This window comes from Vicia villosa, linkage group LG3 (assembly GCF_029867415.1).
Source record: "Vicia villosa cultivar HV-30 ecotype Madison, WI linkage group LG3, Vvil1.0, whole genome shotgun sequence".
In the NCBI taxonomy this organism is placed as follows: domain Eukaryota; kingdom Viridiplantae; phylum Streptophyta; class Magnoliopsida; order Fabales; family Fabaceae; genus Vicia; species Vicia villosa.
Genome location: NC_081182.1, coordinates 17570270 through 17596656, shown reverse-complemented (window position 1 = coordinate 17596656; position 26387 = coordinate 17570270). Strand labels below are relative to the sequence as shown.

Below are 26387 nucleotides of genomic sequence, written 5' to 3'. Positions count from 1 at the left end.
GCAAACTTCATCACATCATTAAGTTATCATGTTTCACCTTCTTTGAAATTAGACAAGCACATGGGAGACAATGGGTTTTCTAAATGTGCAACCACACTTTGAACTATCAGAACCTACTTTTTTAACTCGTTTGACTTCGTGAAAAATAAAATTCAATCCTGTTCGAGATATGTTGCCGACCAATTGTGAATAGATATTGTTGTCTTTGAATATGTGTTACAACACTATGATATTGCGACCAAGTGATGTTTGTATCTCATTATGCTGATTTTGAATCATTTGGTTCATATAATCTCAATCTCACCCTTACAATTTCTCAACCAATTCTTCAGTAAAGCCCATGCACACTCAACTCGGTTAGTTGTTGTATTTCTAAGGTGTCTAACGTGAACACATTAAATCTCTATTTATTATTTGCCTAAAGATAACCACGCAACTTAAAGTGACACTCACATTTCCTTGAACCGGTGTCATCTCGTTTCAACTTTCGAAAAGAATTGTGTACCTGTCACTTCTTTCACATCTCAGTGTCACAAATGCAAGTCTTCTATCTGAAATATTATCGGACCTTCCAATTAGAACATCAAACCCCAATTTAGATGTCTTTGTACGAATTCATTGGAGCATATGATCACAAACCTCCTCAAACTCCGTATAGAGAATAGTGTTGATAGTGCAAAATTAGAAAACTAAACAGAAAAAAACATATTAACTAAATGTCTATTTGTTTTTACAGTGGCCGTATAAAAACGCAAGTCTATCCCACAACTTCAATTCACCATTCTGAAGGAAGATATTGGGACACAATATTTGTCATTCTACCACAGTTCCAATTGTATATAGACATGACAGCAGGGCAGACAAGAGGTAGGTGCGAAGCAGTTACTAGCATCCTCGTTTCCCGAATCAAAAATTGGGTTTCTTCCACTCTGCCCATACACCCAATTAAATTGATTTTTTTCTGTTAGATACAGGACAGGAATGGCCGGGTCTAAAATTTTTTTGCCATGCTTTAATTGTATGCTAAGAATAAGACTAGGACTAGCGATTACATATGGTGGCACATTTACTTTACACATCAAAGAACAAAGAGGTTATTTACTATGGCTTGTCATCAGGAGAACTAGAACGTTTGGTTGGGTTTTTAAATTAGAACTTTTAATGCTTCAGTCTTGGGACTGGGTTTTATCACAGTGATACCAATGACTTGAGAGAATGACTCGTAGTATGTTAGCTTATGATAAAATACATAGAAATAGAACTGGGTTCCTTCAAATAAGCTCTGACCTATCAAAAATGAAAGAAAAAAAAATTGCATATCCTATTATTTACAACACTAACTTTACATAGGACATCCGAACAAAACATTCAAAATACAACAAATTTTAAAGAATAAGAGAAGAAAACAAGTGTGTTATGAGCTTTTCTCTTCTATGATTCTATCACAATCCAAACAGAATTTCTTCTACCTCTTTCTTTTCTAATTTTCACTAGGAGTACAGAGGAATCTATTATTATACAAAAATATCAAATAATATCTAAGGAGTTTCGAAATGAAAATCATAGATAATGTACATGAGTTATAAAAAGAATTTATCTAACTCAACAACCCTACCCTTCAGGAGGTTCCAATTTCATCCCTCCCTCCATTTTCTAATCAAGTCCCTTCTTGTCCCGACCACTTAAACCTTAAAATCTTTTCTGTATCACCAATAAACTTTGAAAAACCTACAGCTGGGTACAGTACCACCACAAGTATACACTGGGACTTGCACACTCCATGAACTACAACTACAAAGAATACATTTCATTCACACAAGAGCGAAATGAAGAAATTGCAAAATGTGGTTGCTTCTTCCAATGATAGGATTCCAAGATGCCACCAAAACACAGGGTGACAGATTCTCCAGACAATATACAAACACCAATCATTCTCTCTCATTAAAAATTCATAAAAATTCAAATTATTTGGCACGGAAGTCATGCCGAAATATGGTGAGGTTTTGAGTAAACCTATCCCTGTTTTTTGAGTCTAATTTTTCAGTTATGTCTGCCATAAGTTTATCAAAACATAGAGAGAGCTGCTTTTGACGATTTATTGGCTGCAAAAGATAACCACGGAGTTACGCAACATAATGATAGAGGAATAACATGTATTTTCAAAGCTACAGAAACTGAACCACTATCAACTATTAGCAAGTTATCATTATCACTTTGATGTATTGCCTAACCAAAGAATTTGTAAATTTATAAACAGTCAACCTATGAAGCATAGACTCCAACACAAACACCCGGTCACAGACACGTACACAGACACTCATATTGTAAAAATTATAGGACACCACTACATTATATATGATAACATTTGGGTTTCATTAATCCATCTATTATTTAAAGAGTTAAAAATATTCTAATAAAAAATAGCGTCTCTAATTCTTCATTGATAACATTGCTTTAATACATGTTTATCCCTTTAAAATATGTATGAGATTTGTTCAAGAAATGTACAAGGTGTGTAAAGGAAAGAAAAAACATTTTCTATGAAATACTTGTCTGAATTGTTCGGCACGTGTTGTAAGAGTGTCGTATAAGTGTCAGACACTGATTTAGGGACACTGTCAGGCACTGGTTTGACTTTTCTGATACGTGCCGTACAGGTGTCGGATACCATGACACCAATTTCTAGACGTGTTCATGCTTCATAGACATTCGGCACTAGATCCTACTGAGTTTTTCACATGACAAGGTTATACGAAGAAAGATGTCAACTTAAAGGGTCTGTGTCTATTATGTTAAAAACCTTAGCTAGATAAGAAATGACAATTAAGAAAAAGGATGAGAAGGAAAATACCTGTGATGACAAGATTTGAGCTTTCAAATCAGAGAATGTCTGCAAGTAAATGACAACTCTCAGTTTGACAATCAAATAAAGTATAATTGGAATTGTGTTACTAAATCAGCTTATAAGGATGCATATATGTATGTATATTGTGTTACTAGTCAGACAGTAAATATATATACATCAAGTATATTAAAACTAAAATTCAAGCTGGAAGATATTGCAGTAAATTTCATGACTAAAGAAAAAAGGATACCAAGGTACATTACCTTCTCATTAATGAGTATCAAGCTTAACATTGGCCTGCTCAGGCTCCATTGGTTGCTACAGTCTTCAAACAATAAGATCTCAAACAGAGTCTTCAAAATCTAGAAATGAAGAAGACACCCAAGTTATGTGATGTCAAAAAAATAACCCCCACTCCACTCTCCATCCCAAGAGGAAAACCGATTCCGACAAGTAAAATGAATAGACTAAAATGGCAGTTTTGCTGCTGGAGCTAGGAGACAATTTAGAATACACCATGTGTATAAAAATGTAAATCAGTTATACAACTTATATTCTATGATTTGAAGGTTTGCACTGCATTAATATGTAACTTGGAGCAAAAAGAAGGAATTAAGATTATCAACAACAGAATATTTCCAGATTACAGAAATAGTTTTAAAAAAATCTTAGAGGAAAATTATGGATGAATGTTTGTATGAGTAGTGAGCCGTAAAATTTAGATATATTTACTTCTGGGAAGAGAGTGGGACACTCTGCAATATGACGAGCAAGATTGACCGATGCAGGTAAATTTGGATTCTCTCCCAATTTGATGTTGTTAAAATAGAAAGCAACCAAGTTATCAACAGCAGATGCACACTGTAATCAGAAATTAAAGGAGTTGGACAACAGCACCGTTACAACAAGAAACTAAATACATAATACTTACGACAGAAGAATTCTCTGAAAAAAGCTATCTGAAAAAATGTGAATTAGTTTCAAGAAAGGAAGATCCAAATGATATGCAACCATAACCTGTGATGATATACTTGTATCCAAGCCTTTTAGACCAGATTCGAGGGAGCCAACTAAATGCACAAAGGTGTTTGTGTCCAAGCTCAAGATGAAAGTGAGGTGGCTGTAGAACAAAACCTCCAAGAATGCAAAATAAGCCTTTGTTAGCTGCATAAAAATGAAAGACGGGTGAGTATTCACCTTAACTAGTATCTGGCAAGCTGGCAAAAAACTAGTCCGACACATAATTCACGACCTACCTAGATAAATTAAGACCTAGATAAGTTGTTAAATTAAGGGATGTGAATAATTTTATATCTAAGACACTCCACGCAAGAACCTATAGGGTTTGAAGCATTGACAATATGTACATACCGTAGATGTGGTCTCTTATCTCACATACATTCTCCCTCTCTCTCAAAAACTAAAAAATGCGGGAATGCTTTAGTAAGTCTAGAGAAAAGAATTTGGAAAGCTAAATCCAAACATTAAGAACCCATATCGGGTACGTATCGAATATGCGGGTAAGCGTAGGGTAAGTACCCATCCCGTATCCCTTTTTATTTGAACTGGATATGCAGCACGGGTACTGTTCAGTAAGTCGGAGTGCGGCTCTGGTACACGGAAGATGAAAATACACAGATTACATGTTATGAATTGGGCATGATAATAAGACCTGCGTCTGAATAAGCAATATCTAAGTTTATTTCAATTATTCAAAAGGAGATTTAGTTTTCCTCCAAGTAATATATAGATATAGATAGTAACAAGACATGCAACGATAGTAATGCTAAATATTTGTTTATCCAATCATTGATGAGAAATAGGATCAATCCCAAGAGACCTGAAGATTTAGTTTTTATTCATTCAAATGTTTGTCTTCTTTCATGAGAGTAAGAATTATAATGAGGGAGACAGGAATTTGGGAAAATTGGAGGAGATGAATGAGATTTATTTGACAGGACTGATATAAGATAGAAACTAGTACCTATAGTGAATGAGTTATAGAAAGGAAAACAAAAATGATAGAACAATCCTCTGCATAATTTGTCTAGAACAACAGTTTATATTATTAATACAGGATTAACACTGGTACATCGGAGAAAGTTTAAAGAGACAATGATATAATAGATATAAAGCAAATCCTATCCAAGAAATTTGAGAGTATTGGCCTCTCCCTCCAAAAATCCGAGAGCTTGGTCTCTCACAATCAAAAGCACTCAATAACTACCTATAATCAGTTTTCGTATCCCTGTCACTTTTTATTCCTAAAATTAAACAATATAACTGCCATAATAACTTCCCGTAACTGCCTTTAGAAGAAGTATAACAATATATTTGAAGTTGCCAGTCTTATTCTTCATAGGGATGGCAATTTGGCCCATCCCCAATGGGTACCCACAAAAAACCCCACATCGGGTAGGGTAAATACCCATAAAAATGGGTATGGGCACGGGTAATTACCCATTAAAATATGCGGGTATGGGTGCGGGCACGGGTACCTTACTACCCAACCCGCCCCATACCCACACTACATATTTTTATAATGTCATTTATATTATTATATAAAAATGCATGATTCTAAATTTTTTTAAGAATTTATCGCTATTAAATCATTACACGTTTTAATAAAAGTGTTTATTTGTTTCTTAACTCAACAATAACATACATAATTTTTTTAATATTGTTAAAAAGACTTAAACTATATGATATTTTGTAATTAAACGATTTAATTTTACTATAAATGCGGGTAAACGGGTACGGGCATGAATATTGATACCCACGCGGGTTTGGGCTCGGGTACGGGGATTTTTTTAAACTACGGGTACGGGGACGGGTACTATAGTACCCTGCCCATTGCCATCCCTAAATTTCTTCATAAACCAGACGAAGAGGCAGTTCTTTTTATCAAAATAATGGGCAGTAAAATAGTGATATTTGATACTTTTAGTGTGTGATTTTGGAAGAAATAGTCTTTTGATTTTGATGTTCATTGTCATTGGAAGAAATATATTCCCACCAAATCACATTTCAGATGGTTAATCTCATATAGCATCGAGTAGCCCCGATCTCTTAAAATGTTGTAGTGGTATAGTGGGTAGTAGGATAGCCGCAATTGCAAAGACTAACAATCAGCATACACAGCAAACAATACCCAAAAATTAAAAAACACAAAATTGAAGAGACCATCATACTTTATAGTAAAGAACCTAAAGTACATAACTTAAACAGAGAAGAACATAACAAAACTGAGTTAAAAATAGAAAGAAGAAAACAATTGTTTGTGAGAAAGAACATAAACATAATAGAATGAAGAACAAAATGTTACCCTTAAAAAGAATCAAATTGACTTTAACACCCTTATAAAAAAAGACGGGTATGAAAAAAGGATTTAATGACAAACTCTTCGTGTTGAACCCTACAACCACTACAATATTCCGCTATAATGTCACTATAGCTTGCTATTGACAACATATACCCGTAATTGTACGTAGGCATCATAGGTTCTGAATGACTTTAGAGATTGACTCTCAATATGTATCGTTAACATATACTAATAAGTATAGCCAAAGATAAGGATACAAATCTCTACTATGATTAAATCAATCCTTTTTTTCTCACAACATAGAAGAGTGCAAGCAATACATTCTCAAACACAAACTTTCTAACATACTCTTTTATTGTTTAAAAAATCATATGGGCCTACCAAATTACGTAGGTCCCATATAAATTTGGTGCGACCCATATGAACTTTAACCAATAAAAGAGTGTGCTACTAGCATTATTCTACAATATAATATCGACAATGAATATATAATCATGTAATATTTGAAATTCATATATTTCAAGGAAACAATTGATATATTATTTCTTCTACTGTTCATTAATGTTCAATTCATCCTTTTCATTTTTTAGTTGTACAAAACTGCTCTACAATACCACCAGCCCAATTTCAAGAAGGTCTAAGAAATGAAGCAATTGTAATCTCTTCTGAGAAACGTTATTTCCACTCCCAGTTCAGGTAGAATTTCTGTTGCAAAGTAAGCTCAAAACATTGAATGCACACATGCATTCAATTTCCAAACAAACTTTTTTTCAGTTACTTTTTTCCCAGCTAAACAAGTTCCTTCATGTACACCAAGTGATCCTAATCGGAAGCGCCACAAATGTGAACTAAAATATCTTATTGGGGAACTATTTACATGAAAATATGGTAACTTCTTCTGCTCAAAGGTTTTATGCCCACTTAACTGAGGTTTTCATAAAGAATCTAACAGGAAAATAATGTATCCTTTTAAAAGCTTTAGTTGAAGGAATCATTTACTATATATTTTTCTTTCTTTATTATATGATTGCAAATGAAGAAAAAAGAATATATATGTAATAGTGTGTAACAAGAAACTTGTTTGCGCACCTTTCGATAAGCCAATATATCAGACATGGGAATTGACAGTGTCATCTTTAGAGCAGCATCAAGTGCATCGGATAGAGCTCTGTCACCGTATAACTCAAACACACCAAAGTTGACATAGTTTCCTGAAAGGGCTGTGACACAAAATCTTGTTGGTAAATAAATTGAAAGATAAGATCCAAGATGATCACAAAAATTACCACGCGTCATTATACCACTGAGGACTTAGGATCTCAGTTCAGATTGAAACCAAAACAACTAAAAAAACCATATAGTAATGATAAAAAACATGAAATGTACGTAAGCATAGACGACATTCCTGGGTAGATGTTACAGACTACTCAAACTGCCACCAAAGAAAGCTTAATACATCCTGCTAGATTGCAAGGGAATATCAGGGTGTCACTTTATCTATTCTATAGAGAGGCCACCTTTAGAGCAGCCCATCTGCATAGCTGATAATCTAGTTCAACATGATAGGACCAACCACATTGAAATAGACCGTCACTTCAAGTCAATAAACTGCAGACATCCTCACCAAAAAGCCTGGCTAGACCTAAGTACGAGCCTTTTGTAGGCAAGTTGGTGCATAGAGATTGACAACTGATCCTAGGAGATACGCCAAGATATTCTAAGATATTGTTTTATATTCTAACAATAATCCACTAAAAAAACAACAAACGAAAACTACACAGGAGATGTATGTGCATACTTGCTATTGTAAAAGAACCACACTTGACATTAAACTAAGCAACGCAGATAGAATTAACCAGACATGGGTAGGGTTTCACCTCTAGACAGTATTGTTAAACATATCCATATTCCTTTGTACTTGTACATTAAAATATGCAACACAAAAGAAATAACCAGACATAGGTAGGATTTCACCTCTTGATAGTATTGTTAAACATATCCATATTCCTTTGTACTTGTATGTATATACATCCGCAGCATTTGGAAAAGTCAAAATTCTAGATCCATAGGCGACAATCAGTTTGCTGACTTCTCTGAAGAGAAGTATCCCATTTGGAGAAGACGAGTCAAATGTCAAACGTTGAGATTTATTTAGCACAAACTCAGCCATGAACTTCAACAATGGGGTCGTAACCTGCACAGTTAAACAAAACCATAAGTGAGGAATGAGGAGCATGCGTCATAATAAATGGATTAGAAGCAATTTCTAGTATAAATGAATGACAATGTGTTAGGCCTCAGATTAAACCCTCATTAAAAGATAAAATACCGCAAGTCTATTATTCGAAAAGAGGGCAGGAGACAACCAAAACCAAGCCCATCCTACCTTGATTGAAAAATTAGAACTCAAGTATAAAGTGAAAATCCTTGTATAAGGATTGTTAAATCTCTAATTGTAGAAATATTTAATCATTATTAGTCTCAATACTATTTAATTTTAATCTCATGTTTTTTGTATTTTATTTTAATTCCTTAAATCAATCGCTCTTTAATATGTGGAGTGTCTTTATGTACTCTCTTATAAAAGGAGCACACTTTTATCGGAATAAACAAAATCTGAAATTATAGAATATTTTCAACATAGTATCACGAGCCGTAGGTTACGGTTCTCCTATAAAGTATTTCATAACTAAACTGGTAATGGATCAGGTTATGACAGGGGTTCCCAGCAATTATCACAGTGATGGCTATGGTGGTGGCTAAGATGGTGGTTACCGTAGACCGTGGCCAAGAGAGTCTAGTTTGTTTTCTTCACATGCTAAGTAGTCGATTTTGTAAGGTTGTGGTAGGCTCAACCACAATTTTAAAGCATATCATGTTAAGAAGTCTAGTTTGTTTTCCAATGTGAGAATTGTGAACTTGCAAAATATCACCAGCATTCTTTGCCTGCTTTGTTTTATTTTTTTGAGAATCCATTGTTTTAGAAAATGTAAATATATTCCAAGTTATCTTCTTCATTTTCCGCATTTACCTATCACTTCTCTTGCATAGAAATTTCAAAGAATGTACATGAAGTTATAAATGTTCCAAAGTGAAAGGAAGTTGTATTTGAGAAGATGAAAGCGCATGAGAAGAATAATACAGAGTTTATGACTTTACTAGCTCGAAATAGAACTGAGGCCAGTAAGCGTGTATTTACAGTTAAGTCAGCTCTGATGGTTCGGTTAGAAAGATACTCCCTTGGTTCCTTTAAGTGTCCTTTTTTAGAATTTTTGTTTTCTTTTAATTGTCGTTTTCAAAGGGCTTGAGGAAGCATTTCCACAGCAAGATGTGACGCAGCCCCACAAATTAGAATCATCAAATCTCATCTCCATGCCTTTCTACGAACTTATAGTTACTATTTTCTGATAACAATGCTAAACTCACGGCGAGTTAAAAATTACTACAAGATATAGCTGAGGATATTTAGGAAAATTAGAAAACCTAGTTGCTGTTAGCAGGACTGCATAGTGTAAATTATTCACATTATATGATACTATGGGGTAATTCAAGTCCTGTGCTAGTATCTGCAAGATGACATTTTGATATTACAGCTCCTCGATTTAAGAATTTCTGAGTAGCGAATAATCAAATGAACTAACCATTTAAATGAATATGTTATGCATTAAAAAATTTCCACAAGATCCAATACCTCTGGGGTGTCAGTCCAATGTGAGATTCCTTTTAAGATTAGAGGCATGTGTGCGGGATACAACCAGTCAAATAAAAAGCCATAAGTTCGGCGGCTAAGAAATACAAACATGGAAAACAGGGAGGTCAGGATAACTGCTTTCCTCATTTTCATTTTTTTCAGAGGAGAAACTGTACAAAAATACTAACCTATTTGTGGACATTGCAATTCCTCTAAGGTCTCTCATCAAACCAACAAGTGCATATTTAACGGCATCTGTTCGAAACACTGAATCGGGAGTTGATTCCAAATTGAGGAAAACCTAAGACAGAGAAAAAGTAACATGCTTGCTAAATCCAAAACCAAAAGATTAACAAACTAATGATAAGAAGAAGAAAAAAATCCATCTAGATGCCATTATAAACACAATAAAATAAAAATTGCTATTTCCTATCTTTCACTTGAAGATATAACATAGAAGAAAACCTAAGACAGAGAAAAAGTAATATGCTTGCTAAATCCAAAACCAAAAGATTAACAAACTATTGATAAGGAAAAAAATCCATCTAGATGCCATTATTAACACAATAAAATAAAAATTGCTAGTTCCTATCTTTCACTTGAAGATATAACATAGAAGTAGGTACAAAAGTTAATGTATAAATATACTTATGTAATGTAAATTTTGATTTTATTTTTTGAAAACAGTTTCCCCTTAACTGATTATTAAACAACAGAAAACTAATATGTAATGTAAATTTTGATTTTATTTTTTGAAACCAGGTTCCCCTGAACTGATTATTAAACAACAGAAAACCAAAAGGAAAACAATAGAAACCCCAATAAAAAAAATGCATTTATTAAAGCTTTTTTCTGGAAAAGATTCCTCCTCAAATTTTGAATGTCGGCCAAGCTTTTGAAAATAAAATGAATCTAGAAGAAAAAAAAATCAGTTTTGTGATTACTGAGTAGCTTCTAGAAAAAACTACAATTGTAACTACCTTTTTAAATAAAAAGTGATGTAACCCAACAAAAAATTGACTTTACATTATATACAATCCATAAAAAACAAAATCATTTTTTACATGACTTTAAAACTACTTTCAGCTTAAGCAAAACGGTCATCTAGATGAGTAGTAAAGTACCTGCTGGAGTGGATCCATTGAAGATTTAAATTTAACAGGACAATCCTCCATGAATATCAACCAGCCAATTGTGTAATAGAAAATCGTTCTGCTGCGGGAGCACTTCTTTGCATCCAAAAATGGAAAATGTTCCCTCTGAGATTAATTTTAGTGAAAGAAATGAATAAGGACAATGATGCATAAGAGTTTATGTATGTTAAAAAATCTCACATCAGATGAGATATGGCCGGAAGATAAGTTAATAAATGGGAGCAATCCTCACCTTGTAAGCCGGTTTTTTAAAGTTAGATTAGACTCAATCATGATTCTAAGATGATATCAGAACCTATCCTAGATCTGTTGTTTGATTTCCTGCATCGTCCAGGCTTCATGCTCATTGAGGTCTGAGTGTGAGTTGTAATTTCCGACTTTATTGCGGTATGCTCCTAGTTGCCTAATTGTGCCAATTGGCTTGCCTTAATTGTAGCCTCCAACACCTATATTGTGTTGGGTTTGAAGGGGTGAATTTAGCCCCACATTGCTTAGAGACATATGGCCGTTGTAGATTTTATAAAGCTTGGGCAGCCCTCACCTTACAACCCGGTATTGTAGGGATGAGTTAGGCCCAACCCACACATTTTAAGATGGTGTCAGAGTCAGGTTCATGATTTGATGGGCCACCTGTTAAGCCCAACCCACACTTTCCAAGATTATATCAAAGTTAGATTCTTGATCCGTTGGGCAACCTACCGTTTATATACACACACCAAGCCCAATAGTGTTGGACGTGAGGGGTGTGTTAAAAAGTATCACATGGGAATATGGTTTGAAGATGTGTTTATAAGTGGCAGGGCAATATTCACCTTGCAAGGCGGTTTTGTAATGTAGAGTTAGGCCCAACCACAATTCTAAGAACAACAATAAAAAGAGAAGCGGAAAATACTAGGGGGAGGGTGGCGACCTCCTACAAGGGGGGAGATGAGGGAAGACAACTTTGCTGTCCCATTTTCTGAAAGGTTAAAGTCAATTATCATCAACTTTATTTACAGAAATAGAACTTTATTAGAAAGATTAGTGAACGATGTAAGCAATGTAATCCCTCAAAATTAGACTGTGCAGAGTACATACAAATTAAGAAAGTATATATGGCAAAAAGGAGCTTATATATTTAAAATGGAGACCCCTTGAAATAACATTTGCAGAACTTCAAAGACAGGCAGAGGCCAAATAAATGTTGGGATTGTGCAAAGTACATACAAATTCAGAAAGTATAAATGGCAAAGACGATTTAATGTATTTGTAATGAAGACATCTTGAAACAACATTTGCAGATATCCAAAGGGAGGCGGAGGCCAAACAAATGTTGGGAATGTACAAACTACATACAAATTCAGAAAGTAAAAATGGCAAAATGGTTCTTATATATATTTGCAAATTGTAATGGAGATCCCTTGAATGATATTTGTTGCAACACACCACAAAGAAGGTAATAAACAGCACACCACAAGAATTATGGCGCCTCATGCCCAAGTCCATGAAACCGTCAACAAACTAATTTGATATCGCAAACAAGATTACAAGATTGCAACCCACTCAAGCTATGTATCACCTTACAAACCCAAGTACTCCATTCAAGAGTTACAGGGAATAACATACACCAACTCACTCACATGAAAAGAGACTCACACCACTACAAGTGATCACCCAGACATGTTATCTTCTCTGATAAACTCTTCTTTCCTTAGATGATCCCTTATAGTGAAAGGACATGACTTCCATTCATAAATGTAACTTAGTGAACATTAATTGTCTCACCTCTCCAACTGATATCTCTTTATGATAGTGAAGTTCGCCAAGAGTCAAGTCCTTCACCTATTGGAATATACCTCTTAACTTTTCAGTTTTCACCCATTTACATTAAAATTGGATACACTCCCATTCCTATAAGCTAACAATATTCAATTACAAAGAGAAAGTTGGGCCACTATCTTTTTTAGCAACTTAAATCATATCGCTAAATGATTCTAATTCAAAGGTAATTCATCTCGATAGTTAGACAAATATCCTATAAAACAGCTCTGTATTCTGGAATTCTTGACAAACTAAAGTGGGATGTTTTAAACTAGGTGAGATAGTCTTTCAATAGTTCCCATCCAATTAAATTTTTTACCAAAAAAAATTCAATTATAAATTGCTGAAAATTCAATATAATATAAGAGAACAATAACCAACTCCCTAGGAAAATTTATGAACAATTGACAAAAAAATACTCTACCGTATGATTGGCAATGATAAACTTCACTGTATCCAACTTCATAAGTAGCTTCCCAGTCATGAAGCTGTTACAGAAATCGGTAAATGTGAATGTGGATTGTCCTAACACCAAAAAAACAAAAACAAAAGGTGGCTCATATTCATTGATTCATCTAAACTAACCCAGTTGCAAGCTCCAAGAACAAACTTAAAGTGTGATCAATGACCTCTTCACTCTGAAAGTAGTGCAAATACAACTATTATGTTAGACCAGCAAATAATTTGTGAAAACAAGAAGAACAAGCTAAATCCGCACCTCAATGTAACACTTCAGGTTAGTTGCTATCTTGCCAACAATCATATTCAACAGTAATAGATGATCGTGTAGGCCAAGAAGCTCTGATAGCCGGGCATATAACTGCTGCAACATAATTGAAGAAATAACACACATGAAGATGTGTGGAAAGTTAAAGATATGTTTGTATCAATAATTGAAACATCATATTACCTTGGAAGAATGAATTGCTTGATCTCCTATATAAGATTTTCGGAAATGCTGAAAAAAAATAAGTATTGCCCTATCAAGTCTTTGTTTGCTTACTTCACCATACCTCTGCAAAATGCCAATAATTGGAGCGAATAAGCAATATAGTCTTCTAAGGATATCATTAACAAGATTTTTATCTTAAAAACACAAGCTAAATTTTACATGGTAAAAATACAAATGCAAAATATTATTGTGGAAACTGAATATTATATACACGCACTAGTCTCTTTATATAAAGTAATGACATCCAAAGGGTTTGACTAAATGTCCAAACATAATTACTAATAACAATAATAAAGTATTGTAAATTAGTTAGATGTATGAGTGGAAGGGTGCAATTTAGTCTGGGTTGGAGGACAATGCCATTTTTTGTTCTAGTTTGCATGTAGTGGCAGTTTTGAGGATACATTTTTGGCATAGTGGAGGAAGCAATAGGTAAAGTGATAAGGGATGGTAACTTAAAAGGTAAAGGGTTATGAGATAGTGTGTATATGGCAGGTATTAAAGGAGAGGGTGATCAGAATCGTGATGGGATAGAGCGGAAGAAGGATTAGATGTGGTTGATTCCTGATGGGATATAGCAGGACGCTCATAAGGTGAATGGGATAAGAGGAACAAGTCTGAGTAAGGAAACTGTTAAAGAGTCTCACATCAGACAATATATAGCCTGAACATGTCCTTATAAGTGGGGGCAATCCTCACCCTACAAGCCGGTTTAGTAGGGTTGAGTTAGGCCCAACCACGTTTCTTAACAGAAACCTTATTTCATTAAAGAAGACGTCCTTAGAAATAAAGATTCCTCCACTAGGATCAAGACATTTGTAGCCCTTGCGAATAGGTGAATAACGTGGAAACACACATTCTCTTGAGTGCATATCTAGTTTGTATGAATCGTAGGGTCTTAGAAAGGGTAAACTGTCAGTAGGTTTAATGTTTGGATTTCTAACTGCTATTTGCTAATTAAAATATTCCTATTTGCTATTCATTAGGATAATAAAGTGCATAAATATAAATGTATATATTACTGTAGCAGATTTATTGGGCTAGGATTAATACTATTTATTAGTATATTAAACTGCATAAATGTATATAGGGCAGTCGCAGATTTATGAAGCTGGGTCAGCCCCTTAACTCTTAATTTAAAGTGTATTTATATGAGAATTTTCCAAGAGAGAAGATACAGTTTTTCAAAATATCTCTGAATTTGACATAAACAAGCACAACCAAATGAATTAAGGAATTTGAAGCCAGGGAAATGTAAACTTAAGAGAGAGATAGAAGGGGAATTATCGGTAGAGCAAAGTATGTTAATGAGATGAGTGGGACTAAGAAAAGCAAGGTCGAAAAAGAAAAGAGGACATTTGGCCTGAGCAAGGAGAGTTAAGCAAGTTTCAACTATGTGTTGTGATCTCTCTCAACTGAGTCATTTTGGTGATGGGTATGAGGACAAGTGAGTCTATAAGTGATGGTAGTTATCCAAAATACTAAGTAATCTATACCTATTCATTTAAAGGGAAAAGATGACCTCATATGTCACAGAAGCATCTTAAAGTAAAAAATAGCAATGTTTTAGCCCCTGGAAGATGCATTAATTTTATCCATTTGATCTCTTTAAATTCACATCTAGGGATGGCAATTTGACTCATCCCCAGTGGACACCCGCAAAACATACCCACAATGGATAGGGTAAAAATCTGCGAAAAATGAGTACGGACATGGGCTAGGATAATTACCCACTAAAGTAAGCGGGTATGGGTGCGGGTGTGGTCAGTTTAGTATCCAACCCGCCCCACTATATATATATATATATATATATATATATATATATATATATATATATATATATATATATATATATATATATATATATATATATATATATATATATATATATATATATATATATATATATATTAATTTACAAAAATGTATGTCTACTAATTTTAAAATATACTTCAATGTTAAACCATTACGTATTTAATATATGTGTTTGTTTATTTCATAATTCAACAAAATATTTTTTGAAAACATTTTAATGTTCTTAAAAACTTAACTGATTGTACTGAAGGAATCCTCATGCAACTCAGTACACTACTTTTGCCCATCTCAAGGGCTCTCTTGTTTTTCAATATTGTGTTCATCCCCCACTCTTGCCGGTTCAAAGTGAATTTCATCTCTGTTTGCTGGTTTATATTTTTTTTATTAATTAAAAATTGGTAAAGAATCTAGTATTTTTGTGTTTAGAAGTGTAAAGTATAGATTATAAATTACAAACTATTTATCTTGTTAGTAAAATATTTGGCACCAGCGCACTATTAAAAGAACTGAAACTATTAAAAGAAGAAAACAGAGAGAGATCAAGCCAAGCATATAAACTAATGTTTGTGCAGGTATACCTGACTGTGCACTCCACTGTCAGTTACATTAATCAACTGCAGAACTCGAGCTGCAATTTCGGCATCTAGCACTTCCTGAGATTCCACACTACATACAGAAATATTATGGTGAAACATATAATTAAAAACAGGTTGACATTTTAATGAACACTGCCCTGAGTTTCTTTGACAACCCACAATATTCCAAAAGATGAAAAGGCAAAGGCCAAAAAACTTTTACCTGCAACCATTACATTGTTTTGTCTTGAGAATTGCTGCAGCAATATGAACAATCCAAGCAAGCTTGTCTTCAATCACAGAGAGGTCATTGCTATCACTAATCTGTAATCTTGCCCTTTCCTATTCCAGTCATTGGAAACAGCCAAGCATCAATTACAAACTCATGTTTCCCAACAAATCAGTACAAAAAGATAAAAGGGTAGCAATCAGCTCAAGTTATAACCACACCGTGTATATTTGCAGGACAGGCTCCGTTATGTTTATTATAAATAAACTACTGCTTTCATACTGCAAAATGAATGCAAAGGAGTCAAACAGCCATAACTGTTTAAAAAACGGCAGCAGAAAATAGTTTAAGAAAGAGTCTTCTATAGATAAAAACAATTTAAGAAACAATAGATATTCCCAGGAATGCATGGTACGAGATACATCATTTTTAAAAAGATCAATGTACGGGTATGACAATAAGAAACACGAGACTTTTTTTATATAATATAATATAACATGAAAGAGATAAATTATTCCATTCACAATAAAGATTAATAAGTCAAAACTGTGGTTTCTTTTTTTGGTTACAAGTTACAAGAGAAACTTAAATACACAAATAACATTATATCATTATATACTATTAAATTAATATACATAAATGTCACAAATTTCACTTGCAACAGAACAATGAGGAAAAAGGGAGGTCCAACAAGTACCAATACGGGAACTTCACCATCAAGTACCTAGGCTTCTGAGGATACCCCTATTCCTCCATCAAAACAAAAGCGTTGGATGAAGTTGAAGGAATTAAACCAAAGTTGTTTCTAAATGGTAACTATTTGGCCTTAAGTTTAGGATTCAAAGTCGAAGTTGTTGAAATAGGAAGGTCCAATTTACCATTTTATGTTTAGCTCGGTGGCTGGTTTTTTTATTTAGTACAATGAATTGCAGGAGATTTTATTTTGAATAAATAGAAAGTTAGAGACAAAAAGTACAACTATAGAACAGAGTAAAGTGTCCTCCTTGACAAGGGCACGAGGCAGCAAAACAAAACGGAAAAAATAAACAACCCTACCAAAGATATAAGACACTAATCTGCATATCTGCAAGGAAGGTAGAACTGCTATTTTATAGACTCGTGTGACTAACTAATTCAGTTAGAGTTCCTAGAATCTAGGGATAGGTTTCCTAGATTTTAGGGATTAGGGAGGTCAGTTAGTATAGAACCTTTAGTAACATACAACGTAGAAGCTCTGAATTCCCACTTGCAATTTGTTGATGGCATACATGTAGAAGTTGGGAATTTCCCCTGGCAAATTGTTGATGGAGATCAACATAAATTAATGATCACCCGTACTTATAATATTTTTGGGTTGTATTTTCCCTGAAACTCAATTTAGCGCAGAAACTTAGCATATATTAATATGCACTGTGAATAGACGATTGTGATGAATTTCTCAAAAGTGTTTTTTTCTGAATGGTGTCTCATTTTTCATTGGGGGCCAACCCATCCACACTTATTGTCCGTTATCCACCTGATTACTTATCTTTCTTTTAGCTTCCACTTGGGTTTCAAGTAGATCGAAAGAAAAATGAGACATTTTTTTATCAATGATGGAAAAAAATAATAAAGGATTATTTGGTTTGTTTGTTGTGAGCACAAACAAGATTACAAGAGGGAATGTATTAGATCTAGGAAAATCGATGCCAAAGAATTGCTTTAGTTGACTAACTAAATATCACTTCCTTTTAATCCATAATGCATGTGATGCCAACAAATTCTGGAATGCACTCCAATCCAAAGAAGCCCATTTCTGAGTATTAAGAGTTATAGTATAATAATATATTACTAGGGTATAGTATTAAGTATATGGATTTGGCCCATTTGTCCATTTGTCTTTCTTATGTATTACTTTTTAACCTATTAATATAAATATGAGAGTCATTACTTCTCTCTTTCTACACTGACAAACAAGTCTCTTTTAGACCACAAGCTTTTTCAAAAATGTGTGGCTAGTCATGGAGTTGAATTTTCAAAGGGTCTTGGGAGGAAAGTTGTTTGCTTTATGGAGGATTTTCCTCTCCTTCACAGTTTCTTATCAAGATGCATGTTTTTTCACAAAAACTTAAATCGAAAGAAACAAACTCCTTGAAAAGGCAATATAGCATTTCCCTGTTCCCATCAAATATTAAATTTTTTATGCTGAGAGATAGGCACCTAATCAGTAGGACTATATCAATTATTTATTGCATTTTAAACAAGCTCAAAAGATGAAAGAAGTTTTCACTTCTAGTTCCTGTTTATTTTAGCTCTATCTTCTTCTGCTGCTTTATCCATCCTCCTTTGGAATCCTTATTGCCTTCTCAGTTAACTATATCATTCATAAAAAAAATAAGAATGATAATATAAAATATATATGATTTACCTGAAATCTGCATAAATTTGGAAGGCAATCTAATTGATCCTGAAGAAGTTCAGCATTGTCTAAGGGGTTCTCAAGATCATCAGGTAATCCAGCCTGTAAAAAAAGACCAATTATATTTGACAGTAGTTTCATTAAGAGAAGTGTTAAACTAAATGCATACAGCCCGGAAGGCAGGCAATCAGTAAAGCATGCACAGATAATAGGGAAACACCTGCACGGAATTGAATCTTGATGTGATGAAACTTTCAGTAATCTTAGGAACATATTCACCGAGTAAGCTTGGTGCATCACCCTTCAAATATGGAACAGAAGCCACCAATCTAGACCACAACCCTAACAGGTAGTAGACACTGTTGCTGGCCCACTGACAAGAAGGTATCAATTTAATCAGTATTTCATATCACTAGAATAACCTAAGTTGAAATTTTGATAACTACTAAAATTTATGTTATTAAAATTCTCCCATGATGGCAATCCTGAATTTTGTTTTCAAAAGGGGAGGTAGCAATGGCATTATTTCAAAGATAAATGGCTTAAAAAGACATGAAATATGCGATTTTTGAAGAATAAGTCATGTATTCTGAGGAAAATTCTTAAAAGTGACACATAAATTAACCTGCCATGACTGCAAAGATTTAAGAGTGAACTCTGCAACCAAACGTATCCAATCGCTATAACCTTCCACATTAACTAGCTCTGACAACTGCAGCATTTATTTTACAAATTTAGATAGAATAAACAAAAGAATATGAAAATACTTAATACTCCACCAAACATTATCAACAAAACTGTCAATGTATAACAAGCTAAAGCAAACTACCAAATCTATAAAACAAACAAAAACTAGTAAATAATTGGCCATAACATAGGGCATTTTAAGGCTACAATTTTGGAGGTGAGTTATTGCGTACAAGATTAGTTTCCAGGTGCATTAAGAAGGCTTTTAAATAGCATAATTAGGCGTTTATTTAGTAAGTGTTTATCACATGAGAGCTTATGCATAAAATGCATCTATCTACAATTGAAGATGAAACAAAAACTAACTCTGCATAAGCTATTTCTGTAGGTTATCTTAGAGAGCTTAAGCAAATAAGCTGAAAATAAATCATTGACAAAACACATGTTTACATTTATATCATGAGATAAGTTCAAATAAGATTTTTCAAACGCTAACTAAATGACTATCAGATTTGGATGCTACTAACAATAAATAAATTTTTCACTAATAAATAGTGGCAAATTTAAATAAAAACTGTGAATATGTGATTTTACACTCTTATTATGATGTGTAGTAAGGTCCAAAACTTAAACAGGTTTTACACAGCTCGATCATATTGCACCATCTAGCCACATCATAATATTACTTTTCTAAACACTAAAAAATTATCCATCATGATGGTGAAATGTGATTGGATGTTTGTGTGATATTAATGTGTAATAGTAAATAAAATAAAAAAATTGACGTGACACAAAAGGAGCAAAAGTGCACAAAAACCTACCTGGTAATTCACTCTGAACCGACCAAGAAGACGGCAAAACTCATGGTAATTATTATGATCTGCAAGACCTGCTTCTCCAAAACAGTCAATATTATAAATCCATGGCCAACAAAAAGGAAAAATAAAGAAATGAAAAATATATTATTAGAAAAACCAAGTGTCACATATCGACAAATTCAGGCCACCCACTATTTATCTCCACGCATCAAGCCCTATAATGATGGGCGTGAGGGGTAGGAGTACTAGGAAAAACCCAAGTCCCTAATTGATAAAAGATAGGAGCCTGAAAAGAGGTTAATAAATAGTGGCACTCCAAACCTTACAGGTTGGTTTTGTTAGGTTGAATTAGGCACAACCACGATTCTAAGAATGTATCAGTGTCTAGTTCAAGATCCGTTGGGCCACCTATCGGGCCACTCACCAGTTATATTCACGCATCAAGCCCAATTCTGTTGGGCGTGAGAGGATGTGTTAAAGAGTCCCCCATCTAATAATATATGGTTTGAAATATGTTTACAAGTGGTGGCAATCCTCAATCCTCACCTTACAAGCCGGTTTTGTAAGATCCACAATTTTAATCGGGTACCAAAGCCAATCGATCGTGCCACCTACCATTTATATTCACGCATCAAGCCCGACAGTGTTGGGCATGAGGGGTGTATTGGAAAAACCAAGTCTCATCGAAATTTCGGGTCACCCACCGTTTATATCCACGTATCAAATCCAAATAGCGTTGGGTGTGAGAGAATGTATTAAAAAAAAAAATCCCACATTGATTAAAGATAGAGTTTGAAAAGAGTTTATAAAGAATGCCATTCCTCACCTTACAAGTCAGTTTGGTAGGGATGAGTTAGGCCAATCCAAATTCTAATAAATATAAATAACAAAAATATTGCTTGAAAACAAGTAGGCAGGACGGTCAATATTTCTTATGTTCAGCTTCTATATTGATAACTTTTTTTTAATTTGCTAAACCAGGAGGGCTTTAAGTGGGATTTCCCCTTTCAATGCTTCTTAAAAATAAAGTATCAATGGATCTTAAATTCAACTACTAAATTTCCTGAACAGTGATCAATGAATCATCCACGCGGTGTCATCACTGACAGATTATGGAAGTGAGTAAAAATTCAACATAGAAAAAGACAGAACATTCCCGCCTATGTTGGAAGCATCGCGAATAAAATAAAAGTCTAACTACACACACTTAAAAAACTATGAAGTCAATAACCCTACAAGTGAGATGTATATTCTCTAAACCTTAAATTTAAAACTTCATTTCAAAAGGCAGGCATTTGTCCTCGCCGAACCGTACCGAAATTGTTGCGCCGCTGCATCTTGTCATCCTTCTCACCTTTTAATGGTGATGGCCAAATAACGGCCAATCATGGCCGAAACTGGCAAAGATCACACAAAATCAATGATTTTACGATTTTTTTTTCACAATTTGGCTACAACACAAGATTCTACTTAAGATCGGGTTCGTTGGGGTGAGTGAGATCGTAAAATCTTAAGATTTTAAGATCTAGATCGAGATCTTGACATCCATGCTTTGAATTCGACATTTACTACATCAGATACCAAATTTTCATCCCTAATCCACGAACAATCAAAGCAAAAGGCAAAAGCTTGCATTTTTCTCATTAGGGTGTTTTTCCGTTTAATTTCAATGTGCGTGTAAAAATCGATTTTGATGTCACGGGCTTTGGCCAATCATCACCTAGATCACCAAAACAAACTGCTTATGACGTGCACCAAACACCAACATGTAACAGCCCCATGACCTCAACTATGCAGTGTCTTTCAAGGGACTCTCACCATGGTGACAAATCTTCAACTATGCCACCAACACCGGCATCCCCATGGGTTCACCTTCACATCAATCCTATGCCCGCAATTCAAGGTCTTCCTCTTCAATTAAAGAAGGAGGAGGAGGAAAACTCTAGTTAATTTTAATTTGGAGCTTTTTATTTTAAAGAAAATTATTTAAAATATATAACTTTTTAAGTAAAATTTTATTTGGACTTGCCACGTCAACACCGATATAGACGCTTCAGCACTATAACAGTCATGTGGACTTTTTTATACCAAAAAAGGACAACGCCATGCACGATATGAGACTTAAAAAACCTTTTAAGGAAAAAACTTAAGGAGCTAATATGGTACAATTAAATAACTTAAACGTCCGCATTGCATATTGTCATATAAATATGTTTGTATGTGTGTGTGTGAGAGAGAGCTTTGCATAACAAAATATTACCAAAACAATGCTGAGTAAATGTTTTTTTCTTACAGAAATAATATTTCCAGTTAGGCATTACAACACAATAGAAAAAAAGAGGTAACAAGCATACAATACCTTGCCCTGTTTGCAGGATTACTTTGGTTCCTGTCATTAAATGGGCCAAAAACTTGGACCGGGTAGCATCATTTGTAAACAAAGAACGTCTTACAGACGCTAGTCGCACTAAGCACTCCAGTGCCTGGAAAGGAAAATAATCAATAAAAGACTTATTTGTCAACTTATTAAAACGCCTCCATTAATAAAAGAAATCATCGTCTAAGGCAAACAACGACCAATTATTCTCCCACTGAGTGGGGTCGGCCGTCTAAAGCAAAATACAAATTAATTTTTTAATAGTATTTTATAGCGGAATTCAATTTTCAAGACTCGGTTTGACTATTAAGTACACAGTCAAAGAAAGAAATGTATGTACGGACTTCCTTCGAAAGAGGAGGCTTTGTAATGGCATAGTGATCAAAAAATAGTTGTAACGTTGAAGAATCCTCCAAGACTGATTTCCAGGGTGATGGAATCTGCAAACCACAATATTTACAGGATAATTATCGAACCAGTGTAAAGGAATAAGGCATGACCTCCGAACATTAAAAGTTTACGATAAAACAAAAACACGCAGATACCTGAACTGTGCCAAACTCATCGGAACTTTCATCCACAGATGTCCCCACAAAATCAAATGATAAACATTTCAAAGAGAGAGAAAGTGCCAATTCTTGCAACTGACTGATTGCTGAAAAATACATTATCACAATTCTCAAACTAATGATCATCAGAAGTATTAAACAGACAGAAAAAAATTAAACATGGGTGTAGCCATTTTACCATCATTCTTCAACTGACTCAACGATGTTAGAGATATCTGAAATATTTGAAATAGAGATTGATCCCTGAAGGAGCAAGCTACTCTTCGATGCTTTGTTGCAGGTAACCCAGCATTAGCCTGAGGCAGGACACAAAAGTCAAACAAACAGAACATAGTTCCAAAACACAGCACGACGTACAAAATACAGAACCTACTCAAAATATCTAATTGCTAGGTTAGGCAATATTCGATCTGTTCGATTTATACAAAACATGCAAACTAAACCTTCCCTTATTTTTCTATCCCCCTCCCTGCCACAGAAGCATCAAACCACAACCCATTTTTCTACCATACTGAAAGAATTCAACTATTCGATGGCTTCCGTGAACATAATCAAGTAGCATACAGACCACTGAACTACTCAAGATAATAACTCTCCCATCAGAATAATGTGATATCAACTCCGGCATCAAACATATTCAAGTGGCATAAAGTAATGTCTAACCTGATTCATCTCAGAAATAAGCTGATTCAATATCCTCAAACCAATGGCATAATGACCCGGTGTTGCCTAGATTACAACAACAGCAACAACAACAAAGTGTGAAACAACCTGCCGCAAATCATTCTTATATTTAAGTCCGGTAAATCAATTAAGATCAAATCCATTAAAATCACCTGACTCAAGAAGTTCATTGATTCTTTGACCAAGTCCCGAAATCTATCATCATCAAACCATCCGAATTTCGTTACTCGACACAAAAGTTGGATCAGAGAAGCAGTCACAAACGGCTGTAACTCAGGTCCTCTGGTCCCTAGATAGTTGATCAGGTAGGTCCCTAAGATATGCATTACAACAACAACAACAACAACAAAATCCATGAATTCAGATACTTAAGAGTCATCGATGAAGAATGAAAAGAGAATTAAAAAAAAAAGAGATTACATATATCGAGACGGAGCTTCAAATCAAGACTATGTTCGGTAACTTGTTTCAACAAACTAGAACTAGCAAGCATCAATGCATAAGGTGTCAAAGCATGATCAAGAATATATTGGCATTGAGAAATGTATTCAGTGTTCATAGAGAAGCATTTCAGTGTATTCTCCGCATGAGCACGTTCAACTGAGTCCTGAGAATTGTAAAGCCTCTCACACAATGCTTCCAGTTGCGCCAACTCCATCGCTCAACAAACTACCGATTACAATCGCGATTGGAACAGAACAGCAAGGCGGTGGTGGCCGCGAGACGACGACGGTGATTCGGTTCTCGAATCGCAATGGCAATAGAGAATAAGAAAATTGGCGTTGTTGATCTATCTAGGTTTTCACAATCGCTTTCTTCAATTTGTTTTTCTTGGTTGAGACGATTTTTGCATTTTCCACTTCTAGTCTGTGTAATGCGCCCCTCGTCAAAATAGCCTATATAAATATGCTCTCGAGGTTTTTTTTTCTTTTCTTTTCTTCAAAGGCCGTGTAATTATTTTTTACTTTTTTTTTTTTTTTTAATTTTACAATGCCATGAATTGACCTTGAAAGAACAAATATTACTTCACCTTAAATAATAAACGTTCAACCAAAATCTAATCATTGTAAAACAAATTGATATCTTTTAACAAATCAAATCAAATCTTCTAAAACCAAAGTTATTTATACAAGTTAATTATGTAAATAAAAAATATTTTGTATATTTATTAGATTTGTATACCGTTAAAGTTTGTAAAAATTATGTAAAGAAAAGTTTTGAGATAAAATGTTTTTTGAAAAGTTGATTTTTTTTTAGTGTAGATTTTGTGAGATATAATCGGTTTCTATAATTGTAAAAGTTGAATTTGAAATATTAAAATTTTTATTTTATTTTTGTTTCGCGCTTTTTTATGAGTTATTTTGGCGAACTTTTTTGTGTGGACGTAGTTGTGATAACTTTACAATGTTACTTTTTATTTTATTTTGTTTCTGTTTCGCACTTTTTTATATGTTATTTCGGTGAATTTTTTTCGTGTGAACACAATTGTGATGACTTCAAAAGATTAGTCACTTTTTTTGTTTTATTTATGTTTCGCGCTTCTTTGTGTTATTTCGGCGAACTTTTTTTTGTGTGAATGCAATTATGATAACTTCAAAATATTGGTTTCTCTTTTTTTTTATTTTGTTTCTGCTTTGTGCTTCTTTATTTGTTACCCCCGATTAATATTTTCGTGTGAACACAATTATGATAACTTCAAAATATTGGTTTCTTTTTTTATTTTGTTTCTGCTTCGTGCTTCTTTATGTGTTATTCCCGACTAATATTTTCGTGTGAATGCAATTGTGATAGTTTACAAGAGATTAGTTTTTTGTGTTGTTTTTCCGTTTTCACCTTCCTTTTCTTTTTTGTTATTTATAAAAAAAAATCATAAATTTAATTTTGAAATAAACAAAATATTTATTTATGTAAAGAAATTTTTTTATATGAATGTGTCTTGAAATTTATTTTCGAAACTTGCTTAGTATAATGCACTAAAAATATGAGAGAATTTTGTTACTTAATTGCTCAAAAAATTATTTTGTATCTTTTTATTTGAAAGTTTACAAAGGCATACCATTGGCAAAAGGTGGGCAAATAATGTGTTTAGCGTTGATCGTTTATCATCGTTGATCGTTTATCATCGTTATATTCTAAAGGTTAGTTTGCAAGAATATTTTTGTAAATGGGCGTGGACAAGAATATTGTTCCTCAAACCTTGATTAGAGGATAAATTTTAAACTTGGGGTATGAGGGCTTGCACCTAATATGTTTTTTGTGGTTAGGATGGCCATAAAGTTGCTGCTTGTGTGAGAAAAAGTATGAACATTGTAATGAATATGGAACAAATTTGGGAAAATGGAGTGTCAATGTTGTATATCAAGATAGTGAAACATATCGCCGAAGATTCTCTAACGAAAATATGACTGGTGATCAAGAATCGACAGTGATTAATAATGAAGATGTTAATAGAATGGATAATTAGTTATGTG

General features: G+C 34.1%; 1 protein-coding gene across 2 annotated transcripts; it reads right to left on the bottom strand.

Annotated features, from left to right (window-relative positions):
- Positions 1–1324: 1324 nt before the first annotated feature.
- Positions 1325–24809, bottom strand: LOC131660474 (uncharacterized). Of its 2 annotated transcripts, none has more exons than XM_058929716.1 (28): positions 24337–24809; positions 24069–24229; positions 23896–23961; positions 23411–23528; positions 23209–23318; positions 23008–23103; positions 22646–22769; positions 20290–20357; positions 19407–19493; positions 19002–19154; positions 18791–18883; positions 16605–16664; positions 16378–16496; positions 16158–16245; positions 13723–13827; positions 13531–13635; positions 13398–13450; positions 13237–13300; positions 10983–11117; positions 10047–10159; positions 9859–9952; positions 8142–8361; positions 7257–7387; positions 3863–4009; positions 3578–3706; positions 3109–3207; positions 2852–2890; positions 1325–2102 (listed from the first exon to the last, which is right to left on the bottom strand). In XM_058929716.1, exons 1-28 carry the CDS (start codon positions 24572–24574, stop codon positions 1965–1967), a joined length of 3153 nt encoding a protein of 1050 aa, XP_058785699.1. In that variant the 5' UTR covers positions 24575–24809; the 3' UTR covers positions 1325–1964. The 2 variants fall into 2 exon arrangements, with proteins under 2 accessions (XP_058785699.1, XP_058785700.1); XM_058929717.1 differs by having other exon boundaries at positions 13531–13632.
- Positions 24810–26387: the final 1578 nt, after the last annotated feature.

What these genes read in the sequence shown, in the direction of transcription:
- LOC131660474 (XM_058929716.1), bottom strand. Translation starts at nt 24,574, where the DNA reads ATGGAGTTGGCGCAACTGGAAGCATTGTGTGAGAGGCTTTACAATTCT. An exon ending in ATACAAGTATATCATCACAG is followed by an intron (nt 3,707 to 3,862) that starts GTTATGGTTGCA and finishes TTCTGATTACAG; the next exon opens with TGTGCATCTGCTGTTGATAA. An exon ending in TGATACTCATTAATGAGAAG is followed by an intron (nt 2,891 to 3,108) that starts GTAATGTACCTT and finishes ATTTACTTGCAG; the next exon opens with ACATTCTCTGATTTGAAAGC.